General features: G+C 48.1%; 1 protein-coding gene across 20 annotated transcripts in view; it reads left to right on the forward strand.

Moving 5' to 3' along the window:
- The window catches only part of kmt2ca (lysine (K)-specific methyltransferase 2Ca), a 112,704-nt gene that overhangs the window by 37,670 nt on the left and 61,191 nt on the right, over nt 1-13,843 (forward strand). For 16 of the 20 annotated variants that reach the window (XR_014116918.1, XM_081696326.1, XM_081696325.1 and 13 more), the window contains exons 8-13: nt 2,006-2,077; nt 3,928-4,090; nt 4,504-4,675; nt 6,151-6,265; nt 7,509-7,684; nt 8,901-9,049. Coding sequence is in view for 19 of the 20 variants with exons in the window: in XM_081696326.1 (XP_081552452.1) it covers nt 2,006-2,077; nt 3,928-4,090; nt 4,504-4,675; nt 6,151-6,265; nt 7,509-7,684; nt 8,901-9,049 (847 nt within the window). In the remaining variant the exon portion in view is untranslated. The remainder of the gene's footprint in view (nt 1-2,005; nt 2,078-3,927; nt 4,091-4,503; nt 4,676-6,150; nt 6,266-7,508; nt 7,685-8,900; nt 9,050-13,843) is intronic. The other 4 variants (XM_081696317.1, XM_035530691.2, XM_035530699.2 and 1 more) reach the window with 1 other exon arrangement.

Genomic DNA, 13,843 nt, shown 5'->3' on the forward strand with positions numbered 1-13,843 from the left:
GAACTGCTCTCTCTCTCACAAACCACCACAGCTAGCAGGGACATGCACATACATAGCGGCATTCAAAAACAAAACTGCAGTTCCCACCATGGTGCTAGATGTTGGAATGAAACCATCAGCAAAGTACTGTATTAAGAGAAGTGAGGTGATGCAATGGTTCAGTTGGTTGTTTTGGCTTAAAATATTTGACTTTCAAAAGGCGTGAATGCTGTGATTAATTAAAATGCCCACAGAAAACGGAACTCTCTTGTGGATTATCTGAAATCCTCACAGCAATATCAATATTGCAACAGCCAGTATTTTGTTAACAAACAAGCAATATTGTGTGTGTGTGTGTGTGTGTGTGTGTGTGTGTGAGAGAGAGATTCTAGCTAGCCTGAGCTCGGGTTAATAAGCAGTAGTTGATTTTGGTACTGGTAGGTGTGTGTTAATGTACTGGTTTGGATTCTATGCACTGTTCCATGTTTGAATTGGTTGATTCTCCATGGATGTAGAGTCAGGCTTGATTTGTTCAAACAAATGAGAAAACTGTTGATTGCCTCTCACTCTGCGACTGTTTTGAGATGCATTTCCACTCCACGAAGGACTTCATCATGAGAACAAATAATCTCAGCATCCCTGCTAATGCCATGCTACAATAACAGTTTCAAGATGCAAGCTTTCAGCTCTAGTTTTTTCAAATGTGTGCTGATGCTAATAGCTTACAAGGCAAAGACAAATGTACCCAGCGCTGATTAAGTATTCAGAGAGAATCACGAAGGGGGTTATTATTGGCAGAGACAGAGAGAGGGTGAGAGAGATGCAAGGAGAGAGAGAGAGAGAGAGCGCTAGGGGGTTGGGCAGGTCCCCTGGTTCTTAAAATATTTCCTAATTAGGTTTTGAGTACATTCGCGCTGCTATTGCGATCTCTCTAGTGGAGCATCCACTAATTAACACAGTATGATGTGTCAGACACAGGCGCTTGGGAAGCTGGGGGGTGTTAGTGTTTCGTGGGGGAGGGGGGGTGTTTGTAGGGGGCACATTAGGGGTAATTAATTGTTTTTATTTCAGCTAATTTTCATCACCTCTGGGACCTGATGTCGACTTATCGTGTGTGTGTATCATGCTATAACGCGGTGTTGAAACTTCCGAGCTTGTTTGCGCAAACGTGAAGGATGTGACCGTGTCACCAGAGTTCCTTTCTCAGAGCTTAAAGATGACGGCGATATTTTGGCGCTGGTCTGCTGCGTCATTCCCCGAGCCAGGCTGACTTCAGACACGTTACATTTTCAGGCGGAGCTTAATTTTCATTCAGTGCCGTGAGGATGTTTAGGTCAGTGCCGTGCTGGTGCGGATTGGCTTTCTTTGAAGGGCTGTGTTTAGGTGTGTAAGGGGGAGGTGTTGATGAAATTGTGGGCACACACAGACACGGTATTCCCTGTGATCCTGCTGAACGGTTGCGTGGGGGAGTGAGGCGGACCAGTTTGAGATGGATGCTGTTCCGCTAAAGGTTGTCCCTGGCGGTGAGGCTCAGTGAGCTGTGTAATGGAAAGGTCACGGCGCTCAGGGTGGGACGCTCCTCCCCACGCTGCTCAACCTCTCACCAGATCATGTTCCTCTGATTGAATTTGCACCCCTAATCTGCTAAACTATTGGCAGATTGCTCATTTAGCTTTCAGACAAAATGTCAGCGCCGTGTGTGTGCCTGTGTATTTGTGCGTGTGTGCGCACGTGTACGTTTATGTGAGCTGTGGCAGTTGTCTGGTGGCCCTTGTTAAGAAACCAGGAGAAAACGCGTGATGCCAGCACGATATCTCTCTCTCTCTTTCGCTTTCATGCCCTATCTCTCGCGCTCTCAAACTTTGTTCTTTGCCGGTTGTGCTTACCATTCAGATGTTGTACAAAAGATCTTTCAGAGATCCTCACAAATAATGCAGACAGCACTATCAGAGAACACCTGTCTTCTCTGTCCTCATAGACCTGTGTATACCCCTGTAGCTCTGTATCCGCTTTTTGTCACCTACAGAGTCGGGCCTCCCACTCCTGCTTCTGCAGACCCGAGGTCCCCAACAAGCTAGCATCAAGCGTTCAGATCCATGTGAGTTACCCACTTAGGTGTTGGCATTTGGGTCAGTACCAAACCTCACAGAGCAGTGCACTTCTAGGGGGGCGCCTAGGAAGCTGAACTCTTTGAAACCCCTCCAGATCAGGGCTTCTCGCTGCTCTGTCACTGAGGGCAGAGGTGCTTGCTGGCGTTCCTCTGTCCCTCTGAAGCTTGGGGCACTAGTCTGGGCTTGCCCTCACACTCGGGTCTCTAGAGACATTCCCCCACTGCTGTTTTGCATGCAAGACAGACTTCGCTTCTTTTGTAACAGTGCGGGCAGGATGTCGGACAAATTTGGAGAGACAGGTTGGTTGTGCTTCTGTGCTCGGTGGAGGACTGTCCTTCAGGATTTATGGATTGGCGCAGGACAGGAACAGGGGGAATAACGTTCTCCTTCTCTTGCCTCCACTCTCCTTCCAGAATTAGCCGCAGTCTGCGGCTTGGTCTCCTCATCAGCCAACACGCCTCAAAAAAACAATGACCTTTTTCTGCATTTTCAGCTGCAGTATTTATAGACATCGTTCTGTCTGCCTGATATATTGGCTAATAGTCATCTGTAATAGCCCAAGTTGTGATTTGGTCATTAGAAACCAAACAAGCGACGCAACATTCCTTCCTGCATTTCGGTCAGCTCCGCTGCAAAATCGGACAGAAGCCGCCCCGGTCTGCAGGCAGGCTCGGCGAGGCCGGAGGCCCCAGCTGTCTTGCGTGTCTGTGAAGGAAGCCATGGAGCCCAGCCCACGGCAAACCCCCCAGGGCGCTGGGCCTGGCTCTCACTGGCTCGATGCTCGGTGCAGAAAGGTATTTGCAGATTGCTGGGTTTGGGACGCGGGCCAGCGTTCCTCAAAGCTGTGCTGTGAGAGACGGACAGGCTGCTGACTTGAGACGAGTTTTAGTTCAAGGCCTGGTGCTTATAGAAGCCCAGTGTCTGTGAGGTCCCTCGCAGTGATCTGGTATTAAGACAGAGAAGCTCTGACTGCTCTCTCCTCAGCAGACGACCTGCCAAAGCTGATTACCGTGCATTGAAAAGACCTTGCCTATTGTTTATAGTTTATAATAATTTCTAAAATCATGAAAAATGATAGGCAATCTCACAAGTAGGACAAGTTATTGTTGTTTGTGGAACAATGGGGAAAGTGATGGTTAAAGGCAGACACACGCATGTTGTTTATTCATTTTTTAAATGCAGTTCGTGTCCCTGGTCGTATTATAGTGCACAATTTTTCAATGTGATAATGTAAAATGCAGTAATCCTTCAAAATGGGAGCACTTTTCCCTTCCTCAGAAATATTCTGATATTTCAGTATGGTGTCAATACAGCGCAGGGAGAAGAATGTGTTAGGATTTGGGTTTAATGCTGACTAATTGTGGAAACAAAGCTCTTTACGTGAGCGCTCTAATTCTCAGACTCGACGTGCAGCGCGAGGGTCTCTGTTATGATGAGCGGGAAAATGTTCCCTCTTCAGTTATTGCATGTAGTAATAGTAATTTGCTGTTTACAAATGGGTTACGTTCTGAGTGTTTGTACTTTGCACTGCTCTAGGGAAGGTGTAGTTTCCAGCGTGTAAAGTAGCCGACTAAATAAATGCACTATTACATGATTGACTGGAGGATTTTAAAAATAAAAATGAATTTTAACACTGCATTTATTCGCAGTTGTTTTATATGCAGTCAGTGTCCAGCAGCATAAACCAAATCTCTCAGCTAAATCGGATAGGTCAAAGGTCACTTTGAAGCTATGCCTTTTTAATTGCCACTTCACGGTTTGTCTTGTCAAAATAAATAATGTTGGCCTGTTTTGTAATGTACACTCTGTGTGTGTGTGCGTGTGTGTGTGTGCGCAGTACTGTGCGTACTGTAAGCGCCTCGGAGCATCCATAAAGTGCAGCGAGGAAGGCTGTGGTCGCTCCTATCACTACCCCTGCGCGGCCGCGGCGGGAGCGTTCCAGGACGTCAGGAGATACAGCCTGCTCTGCCCGGACCACGCGCCCCTCGCCCTCACGCGCTGTGAGTCGCTCAGCTCTCGGTCCCTCGGCCTTGCTGCTTGTCTGCCAGCCCTCCTCTCTCGCTCTCTCTCGCTCTCTTTGGGTTTTTTTTTTTTTTTCCCCCCATGTTCTTCCTTCCTTCCTTCCTTCTTCCTCTCTCGTTCTTTCTCTTTCTTCTTTGTCACACACACAAAAGGCTTTTCTGTGATAACTGACTATAATTTGATTGATATGATTGTAGTATTATTCAATGAGCCCTTCTTTCAAAAGATGTTGGCAAATGTTCATCGAGAACGTTTTCAATTCCAAGAATTTTTTTCTTGTCGTTGTGAAATGTTTACTCCAGTAAGTTACACCCTTGAAAGGTGTTGCTTGTGTTTATAAATGTGCCACAGTTTATGGGAAGGTTTCTCTCGCTCTGCCTCTTCCCCCCAGCTAAAGACGAGGTGAACTGTTTGGTGTGTGACAGGCCGGGAGAGCTTCAGGACCAGCTCTTCTGCTCCACGTGTGGTCAGCACTACCACGGCTCCTGTCTGGACGTGCTGGTCACGCCTCTGAAGAGGGCTGGCTGGCAGTGTCCTGACTGCAAAGTCTGTCTGACATGCAGGTCAGTGCGTCCAACTCCGTCATCCAGCGCGTGTTCTTTAAACCTGCTGCTTCTCGTAAGAACGTTCACATGTGAAAAGGTTAAATGCTCTCTACTGAACATTTTAATCTAAGGAGTGTTTTGTCATCAGTTTTATTTAATACACTGCCTTTGTGTGAGTTTGTTGGAAGGTGTTTGTGTAGCTTTGTAAACTGTATAGTGTAATTTGGTGTCAGTTAAATAGGTGTGGACTCGTGTCTTTTAAAGGACTAATAATTGTACAGCTGGTGAAACTAATGAAACATTGTCTGTGTTTGGGATATGCTGATGAAGAATCCTTTTTTTTTTTTTGTTACCCAACACCCCACATTTGGAGAAATTGGATCTTTTTTTGGTCCGTCTGTGTGTGTGTGCGCACATATACCCTTGAGCATGTGTGCACGTGTGTGTTTAGCGCTTGAGTAGGGGACATGACAGGATCAGCGGTTGGTGGGTTCTGGGCCCGGGAAGGGAATATTTCCTCGTGATGCGCTCTGACGCATTTTTGAATAGTCGGCAAGAGATTAGCGGTGGGGGGGGGGGGGGTATGAAGTGCAGTTAACCAACTTGTCTTGACAGCTGAGGATTTTTTCCTCCCTTCTGCTGATCCATTTTCCGCCCTGCAGTGTGTGTGTGTGTGTGCTGCTCTGTACAGTGCTGCCATCCTAACGAAGGAACGGAAACGAACTGGTTTCCATTTTAGTCTTAACGGTCCCTTTCTGCTCAGCATGGCTGGAAAAAGAAAATGTAGTGGACAGAAATCAGCAGGGTGGGGCGCACACACACACTGTGCACAAGAGGCGAGGGGGAAGAGTCTTTAATAGCTCTCCTCAGTTGTAAATATCACATGACATTCTCGTTTAGTGTGGATGTACATTTGATTGAAAAACACATGCCTGGAATTTGACAAACGTCTAGCCGTCTTGCCGTTCCCTCCTTCCGTGCATAACCCCCCATTTCTGCTCTAATAAATCTCACTTTTCCCGATACAACCCTAGTCGTCCCCCAAATCCCTCCCCACCCCGCTGGGATTTATCACCTAGACAGGTTTGGAGTTGGGAGCACAGCTACCGCTGCGCCATTTCTCATGCGGCGAGTTTAATGGCGCATTTGCATGGCTTCCCGAATGAGAACGTCGGCTTGCGCTCGGCCCGTAGGACCGCTGTCGTGCCGAATCTGCGGTCCGTGATCCCTGGGTGGAACGCGGCGGCTAATTCAGTTAGATAAACAGCAAACCGCCATTGCCTGACATTACACTAGAAAATTGATTGCTATTAAGCCAGCATGGATGGCACTTCTCTGTTTGATTGTGTGTGTGTGTGTGTGTGTGTGTGTGTGTGTGTGTGTGTGTGTGAGAGAGAGAGACTTTTCCCCTCCTCCTGCTGGTGTCTGAGTGCATGCGCAGCCGTTATGTAACTAACTCTGGCGGTGTTTTGTTTTTCTTTGCTCTTGTTCAGGAACCCGGGGGACGACAGCAAGATGCTGGTCTGTGACATGTGCGATAAGGGCTACCACACATTCTGCCTGCAGCCCGTCATGGACTCCATCCCAACCAGCGGTTGGAGGTGTAAGGTATGGAGTGACCCTGGAGTGACCCACACCGCCCCCCGGCTCTGACCCCTCCTCTTCTGTGAGAATAAGAGTGGAAATCGTCAGGTGTTCGTGCTTGTTGTGCCATCGTGCAAGGCGATGCCATCTCCTTCTGTCTGCTCCCATCTCCCCTCCATCATACCCGTGACATCCCGGGGCTTTTTTAGTTAGACAGCTGTGCAAAATAACTTTTTACACTTGTCTCTTTTTTTTTTTTTTGGGCTGTTGGCTGGTGTTGGTATACCTGCCCTTTTCAGCTGGTCTGTAATGGGGTTGGTAACAGCTCAGGCATTGTGTCCAACTCACAGGCCAGTAGTTTGGGTTTTGGGTAGTTTCAATGTATGTTTCGTCTATGTTGCTGTGGGAGTGTTTATATGGAGTAGGAGTGTTTTATATGGAATGGGATACTTCAACTCTCAGTTGACATTCCCCTTCCCATGGTGGTGATCCCATCAGCCTCATTAAGGCCAATAGATCAAAGCTGATGTGCAGAAGACTGAGTGGTGGTCTGGCAGCGGACGCTGCGCTCTCGGCACAGAGGGGACGTTCCGGCGCTGGGATGTGTGAGGGGAAGGGCCATACCAGACCATTTTGATTCCAGGCTCTGCTTAGCAGCTGTCAGCCAGCTTTTCCTGTAACGAATCCCCTCTGTGCAGAGGAGACCGCTGCCCGAGAAAATGGAGATATCTGGGTGGTTAGCAGCTCGCTGGGCGCCGCAGTCATTTCTGCCTGATGGAGTGGGCGCTGTGGGCGTGTTTGGGAGGGTTTGGTTCTGGAACCGGGGCAGTGTCGAACAGTCTCTTGCCCCTCTCTCTCGCTCGCTTTCTCTTTCTTGCTCCGAGACTCCATCTCCATCTCTCTCGCCCTTCCTCGGATCCCACCTAGCTGGAGCTGCTCCTGCAGAGCTCGGGGACCTGCGGGGACGTGATTACAGCATAATTAAATCTCACTTGGCTTTGTGTTCTCTCACGCTTCTCTTTTTGGTCACTCATGTGCCTTTTGAAGGTAGTAAAGCTAATTTTTTAACGTAGTACTTCTGCTTCCTCCACTAATTTTAAAATTCACCATTTTCATGCTCTGTCTGTGTTCTAAATTTCACTGTGTTTCTCAATGGCAGCAGCAGTAATAGACGCTTCAGACTCAAGTGAGATGTTAACTTGTTATTGAGGCAGAGTAACCTAGAACCAAACCTATAGTAAACGTGTGTGTGTGCGCTTTTTTGCAGAATTGTCGCGCGTGTGCTCAGTGTGGTACCCGGGCCACTGGCCGGTGGACTTCAACTAGCCTGCTGTGTGAGTGTTGCCAACAGCAACAAGACCTCACCCTCTCCTGTCACATCTGTGGGCGGGCTCACAACCCCGAGGCCTTGAAGGACACACTCACTTGCAACACCTGCAAGAGGTGAGACTTGGAGGAACTGGAGTTTTTCCAGATTCCATGGCGAAGAATAACACTGTTCTGGGGAATGCTTTATGGAAATAAAGTGGAATATTTTTTTACCAAGTTGTTTACTGGTTGTAGTTCCTTAACTACATCTTTTGTAGGAATGAATACATTAGGCATTTTATGAAAGGATCTGTGCTAAGTCTGTGTGGAGAACAGCACGTCGAGGTTAAGAATTTCCACTCAAGTGTGCGGTGTTCACATTTCAAAAGGCAATTAGAGTAACTTGTTGAGACACGAGACGTCTGTGTGATTCGTGAGCCAAACGGATTTGATCATCTATCTTTGACTGTTCAGTGGTGGGTCAGATCTAATTAGACCCCCACACTGCAGATATGGATCTGAACGTGGGGGGCCTGGGGGGCGGGGTTCAGTTAGTCATTGGGGGTGGGTGAGGGGGTTGTCATGACGACCTTTCGTCTTGCCTTGTGCATGAGTGAGTTGAGCATAATCAGATCCCTGCCCTTTGTGACCGAGGCTTTTAGGGTCAAAGGTTGTTAGAATTTAGTTAGAGGGGGAGGGGGGGGGGTCAAGGGGGTTAGCTCATGCTGAAACTCGCAGTGTGAGTGCTGCCCGAGATGTGTGATGACGGGAGAAATTACGAAATTATTTCCTGTGTTGATCTGCCACTCTCCCTTCAGTGTATTTTAATATGCTAATTGTGCCTTCTCATGTCTAGTTGGCTGCCCACTGACTGTAGTTCTCAGAAAATTCAACTAACTCGTGATTCATAGTCCCATCTGCCCGTTTCACTACTGGCGACGCGTAGAGCAGCCGTAGGGATGCGTACAGCAGCAGAGGAGAGAATGAGGAAGAGAGAGCTGGGATGCTCACTCCGTCTCTGAATACAAGGGAAAGAAACGGATTCAGAGGGTGTGCGATGACTGGCCCGGGGAGGCCCGTGCCACCCTGCAGGGGCGTGTGGAGGAGAGCTTGTCTGGGGAGCGTCAGGCCCGGCTCTGACTGTCCATCCAGGCCACACACTTTCAGAAACTCCCAGGAAACGTTCCCTCTCTGGGCAGCACAGAGGGGCTAGGCCTGCCCTGGCACGGTTAAACCTAATAGCCGTTTCTCCCAGTCCACATCCTTCACCCTAGAAATGTTTACCGAGGGGATTTGGATATTGACAGTTGGATTCGGAGCTCAGGCTGGGATTTGTATTCCTCCTTCCCAGATGGGTTCACGTGGAGTGTGAGAGGCGGGAGAATCCCGATCCTGGAGTGCAGAAGCGGGACGGCTACAGCTGTGGCGAGTGCAAGCGGGTGGAAGTGGAGGCTACAGGCTGTGCTCCGGACGCCACCGCCGACCCCCAGGCAGCTGCTGGTGAGTCCCTGTCCTCAGACGCTCTTCTGCATGGTTGGACGTGTTGCGGTTGAGACCACTTTGACTGCGGTGAAGGTTTCCGAAATATAGACTTTGGTCTGAGAGCAAAGATTGCAATGTTGTTGTCTGACTAAAGTGTTGTGGCAGCAGCTCAATCTTGAACTCGTAAGGTCTGTGAAAAACGACGCTCAATCGCAGTGAAGTATTCGGGATTAAGATATTGAAATAGCCTTCATTCTTGTTTTATATTACTGCCAGGCTCCGATTTCTTTTTGAATGAGATCTTCTTTTTCAGCCACTCAGTATTCTGACAGGGATCCTTAGCTGGTGCTGGCTTGGGAGAGGGTGATGTTAACCGCTCAGTAGGGCAGGCACGTAGTGGCACTTGAGGTTGTGGGATTGAGAGTGACAAAGATGTAATGCGTTGGCCTCTGTCCTGTCACCACTGTAATTACGGTGTCTTTGCCGGTTCAGCGGAGGTCGTGGGCGTGCGCGCGCGTGCAGGAGAAGAGTGCCTGCCACTTTTTACTTTCATTCATGTGCCTGCTCGGTCACCACTGTAATATGGGTTAAGAAATGACTCTGGAAAATGTTGGACTGGCCATCTAATCTTGGTTTTTATACAAATTATACAAGTTTCTGCCCTCATCTGTAACGGGTGAGTGTTGGTTTCTCATGTAGGGGTACAGGTAACTTTTATGCACTGGCTTTGTGCCATGTCATAGCTGGGAAATCACAAAATATCAGCGTTACTAAAGCAAATAATTCAAAAGCTGTATTGCATGTGGTGTTTTGATATTGCAGTAAATCAGTTCCCAGGTCTGTCGGGTGTCCCTGGTTCGAGATGGGGCTTTTCTCCGCGTAAACCCGTCACTTATTAATGCAGCCTGTGTGTTGCCAGCTAGCTGGCGGTTTCGTGTGAAGTGACGGAGTGGAACTCGGTTGTACGGTGCAGGTTGCCACCAGCTGGCTCTGGACCCCTACCCGAGGTGCGGCTATGCTGCGCTTTTACCTTTTTAATTCCTTTGTCGTCGACTAGTTTCTTTAATCCTCGTCTTTTCTGGTTTTTACTGCCCTGGATTGGTGCAGTCGCTTTGATTTGCCACTTATTTTTAATTTTTGCAGGTCTGTAAATAAAAACCCAAGAACACCATTGCTGTTGTCATGGCAGCAGGGCAACCTGCTTACTTGACAGTATTTAGATTAAAAAAAAAAAAAAATTTGTAGACCTGTTCAACTGTTTATTGCAATTTAGAAGGAGACAGAGTGCATTTTAAATTGAAATTTCTGGATGCGAAATTGTGTCAAGAATCTCGACCTTGATGAAATTTGATAGACATGTAATTGTGATGTTCCTTTAATGGCCTCCAGCAATATAAGGACAAACTCCAGAGACTGGAGCAGAAGTCCACCCCTCTCCACTTATTCTGAGAGAGAGAGCCTCAATTACTGGTTTCCTGTACTTGCAGATTTGCAGGCCCAGCTGGTGACCCTGTTCTCTAGCTAAAAGCAAATCTTATTTTCTTTGCAACCATTAACGGACCTTAATGAAAACGCTCTCTTCCTCAGGCCTGGAGCCAGGCAGATGAATGCCAGTGCAGATTCACTGTGATTATACCCCCAGCCAGCCCCAGCCAGTTCCTTATCGTCCGTGTGAATGTGGTTTTGTGTGCAGGGAGGGGAGATGGTCACTGTGTGTTGGCATGAGTAGGTGAAGCCCGTGAAACCCCCTTTGTGAGTCTGTCCTCTGGGATCTTCTGGGAAACAGCCAGAAGATTCAACAGGAAGCAGAACTCCAGTTCCGTCCTCCTCTAACCCACGTGAACCTCCACTGGAGACAGACTCCCACCTGTTATTACCCCCCCCCCCCCCCATACCACACACACACACACACACACACACACGTGCGTGCAGGTGTCCTCGTTGACTGAAAGGTGAGGCCAAAGTTGGGTCTCAGGTGTACAGTGTGGTTATATGATCTCAGGGGAAATTCTCCAAGGTGCTGTTAAGTGGTTGCCTTCGGATGTCTGGTGTCGTCAGGGACTCGTCCGGACACAGCTGAAATGAAAAAACGCACACCCATGTACACAATAACGCAGAATTAGAGTCTTGCATGCTTTTGAATCAGTGCAGTGCCATGCTTCCCACTGTGTGTGTGTGTGTGTGTGTGTATACACATGTGGACGGTTGTCACCTGACATCACGCTGATGTCAGTCTGCTCTGCACTGGGGCGCCGGTGAGGTGTGGGTGGTGGAGGTTGGAGCCATGAGCTGTCAGGGGAGTGACCACAGGCGATCTCATAACTAGTACCATGTCACCACTGCACGCTAATGTGCGCTAATGGCCATGTGAGACACTTTTGCATCCCCTCCCCGGTGATGGTGGGGGGTTGGAGAACAGCTGTCCCCAGAGAGACGGGGAGTCCTGCACACTCGGCTGTTTTATAGACTCCAATTTAAGGTCAAATGAGGAGGGATTACAGGGAGAGATTTGCTGCTGCGCACACATGTTTGGACTTGTGCATGTGTGTGTCTCTCTCTCCTGACCCCAGGAGCCCCAGTGTGTTTGAACTCTGCTTGGCAACAGGGACACTCTCTTGCCTGTTTGCTTTCCTGCTCTAGAGTTGAATAGCTGAATGTCTCTGCCAGCTACACAGCGCGCTCTCTCTCTCGGTCGCTTGCTTGCTTCCTCTCTCCCATCCCCCTTACCTACTTACTTTTGCTTTCTCTTATGTTCTCTCTCTCTCTCTCTCTCTCTCTGTCTCTTGTAGCCCTCGTTCTTTCTTTCAGATCTCTAATGGTTCCTCTTCAAAAATATAAACATGGTATATTTGTTAGTGCTGTGTTTAAATTTAGGAGTAAAGGGAGTGTTGTGCCTCTCACTCAGCAGAAAAAAAAATATTTTTTTTAAGATTTGGTCAAATCTTTATTAACATATGTGCCCTTTGTTTTTGTTTTAATTGGGCGTAGATCACGTTTTCTGAATAGTCCCGAGTTTTAAATTCTGTTTGATTAGTTCAGTCATGTTTGAGTTTCTGTTTCCTTTCCTTATTGTTCTTCCTTCTTCTCTCTTTACTCTGTGTCTGACACTCCTCTCTCTCTCTCTCTCCCCCTCTCTCTCTCTCTCTCTCACCCTGTGCTTGGGTCTCAGAGCTCTAATTGGGGCATCCTGTCACCTGCACGGTCCACTTTGTGAAACATTAGTGTGTTCCCTTTGTTTAAATCATAAATGCATACATCAACTGTGTGTGTGGGAGGGGGGTGGCTGATGTGCAGTAGGTCTGGGTTCTTCCGGATGGGTTATAAATAGCAGGTAGCCGAGAGCTGCCAGACTTTCATCCCCGGCTGCACTGTGCTGCTACGCCTCATCACCACTGTGTTCTGCTCCCAGGGGCTGCTACACACCCTTCACATGCTGCCTCTCCCTCAGGCTGTCCCCTGTTCTCCCTCTCTGTCCTGTTTCCTGAGGCCCTGGACACACACGCATGCCCACTACGCACACTCAAGATACGACAGATCACAAACCTTGTCTCAACAGCTGAGCAGCACTGTACTGTAATATTATTATATTACACACACTTGTATATTTTAGATATACAAATACTGCTCTTGAGGGTATGCATGCACCTCCTGAAATCAAACCTCCCTAACATGTTCGGAGCTGAGCAAGCACTCTAAACACATCAGCACAGCACTTGAATATCTCTGGCTCCCAAAAATGTCATTTGTTTTGTCTGTGCCAGGATGTCCTGGAAACCCAGCAGCCCAAAGAGCAGATGAGGCTGACTAAACTAAACTTACCCCTACAGCAGCTTTCAAAAGTATTCACCACCAAACACCACACCACCCCCATCCCCCGGTTTGGTGCATTTCCTGTTTCAGCCTGGTATTAATTTGGTATTGTTTTTTTGCCTACCACGTTGAAGAGTCAGAGTGTTTGCTTTTTGTTTTGTTTTGTTTTTTTACTGTGATGCAAATAAGAGGGAAAAAAACACCTTTTTTTTTTGTGCATAAGTATTCATAATCCCCAAAGTCGATACTTTGTAGTACCACCTTTTTTGCTGTGGTTACAGCTGCAGGTCTCCTTGTGCTAAGATGATCGAGACCTGACCCATCGTAGCGGTTTAGTTCGGGTCCGTCTGTGGCTCGTGCCCTGCAGGCAGTCTGGACCTTCTGCGCTGCTCGTTCCAACAGAAATTCCAGATTTGTGATGGAGTTGCACCGTGGCATCTGACATGCATGATTTGCAGCTCTTGTGTGTTTGATTTATTTGTTAACAAAGCATCTCATTTGGAGAAGGGATGTTGCACGCTGTCTGAACAATGCGTGGAATGATTTGCCTGATCTGTGATGTGATTGGTCTAGGTTTTGATGTGGTAAGTCACATGACCTGAAATTACAATTTTTGAAAAAGGCTGTGTATGGCCAGGGCTGGTGTATAACTGCACTGGGAGCACTCCTACAGTGAGGCCAGGGCTGGTGTATAACTGCACTGGGACGGGGAGCACCTCTGTATCCTCTCATGCTCGCATTCACCTGGGTTTATTTGGAGTGTCTGTCTTTTTGTTTGATTTATTTATTTATTAATGAACAGTGCGATTCACTCTGAAGCGCTGCAGGACCGAGGCAGTGTGGGCTGTATTGAGTGTCCTGTTTGGATTTATGGGTGTTCTTCCTCCAACCCCCCCCCCCGGCCCATTTCCTGGAAGCTCTGCTTTGGGTACGGGTAAATTAAGACCCAAGAGCACACGGGATGTTTGTTTATTAATTTGCTTTTGCCCTGCAGTGGGGTCT

This window comes from Electrophorus electricus, chromosome 14 (genome assembly GCF_041902795.1).
Source record: "Electrophorus electricus isolate QZ-2024a chromosome 14, ASM4190279v1, whole genome shotgun sequence".
Classification (NCBI taxonomy): Eukaryota; Metazoa; Chordata; class Actinopteri; order Gymnotiformes; family Gymnotidae; genus Electrophorus; species Electrophorus electricus.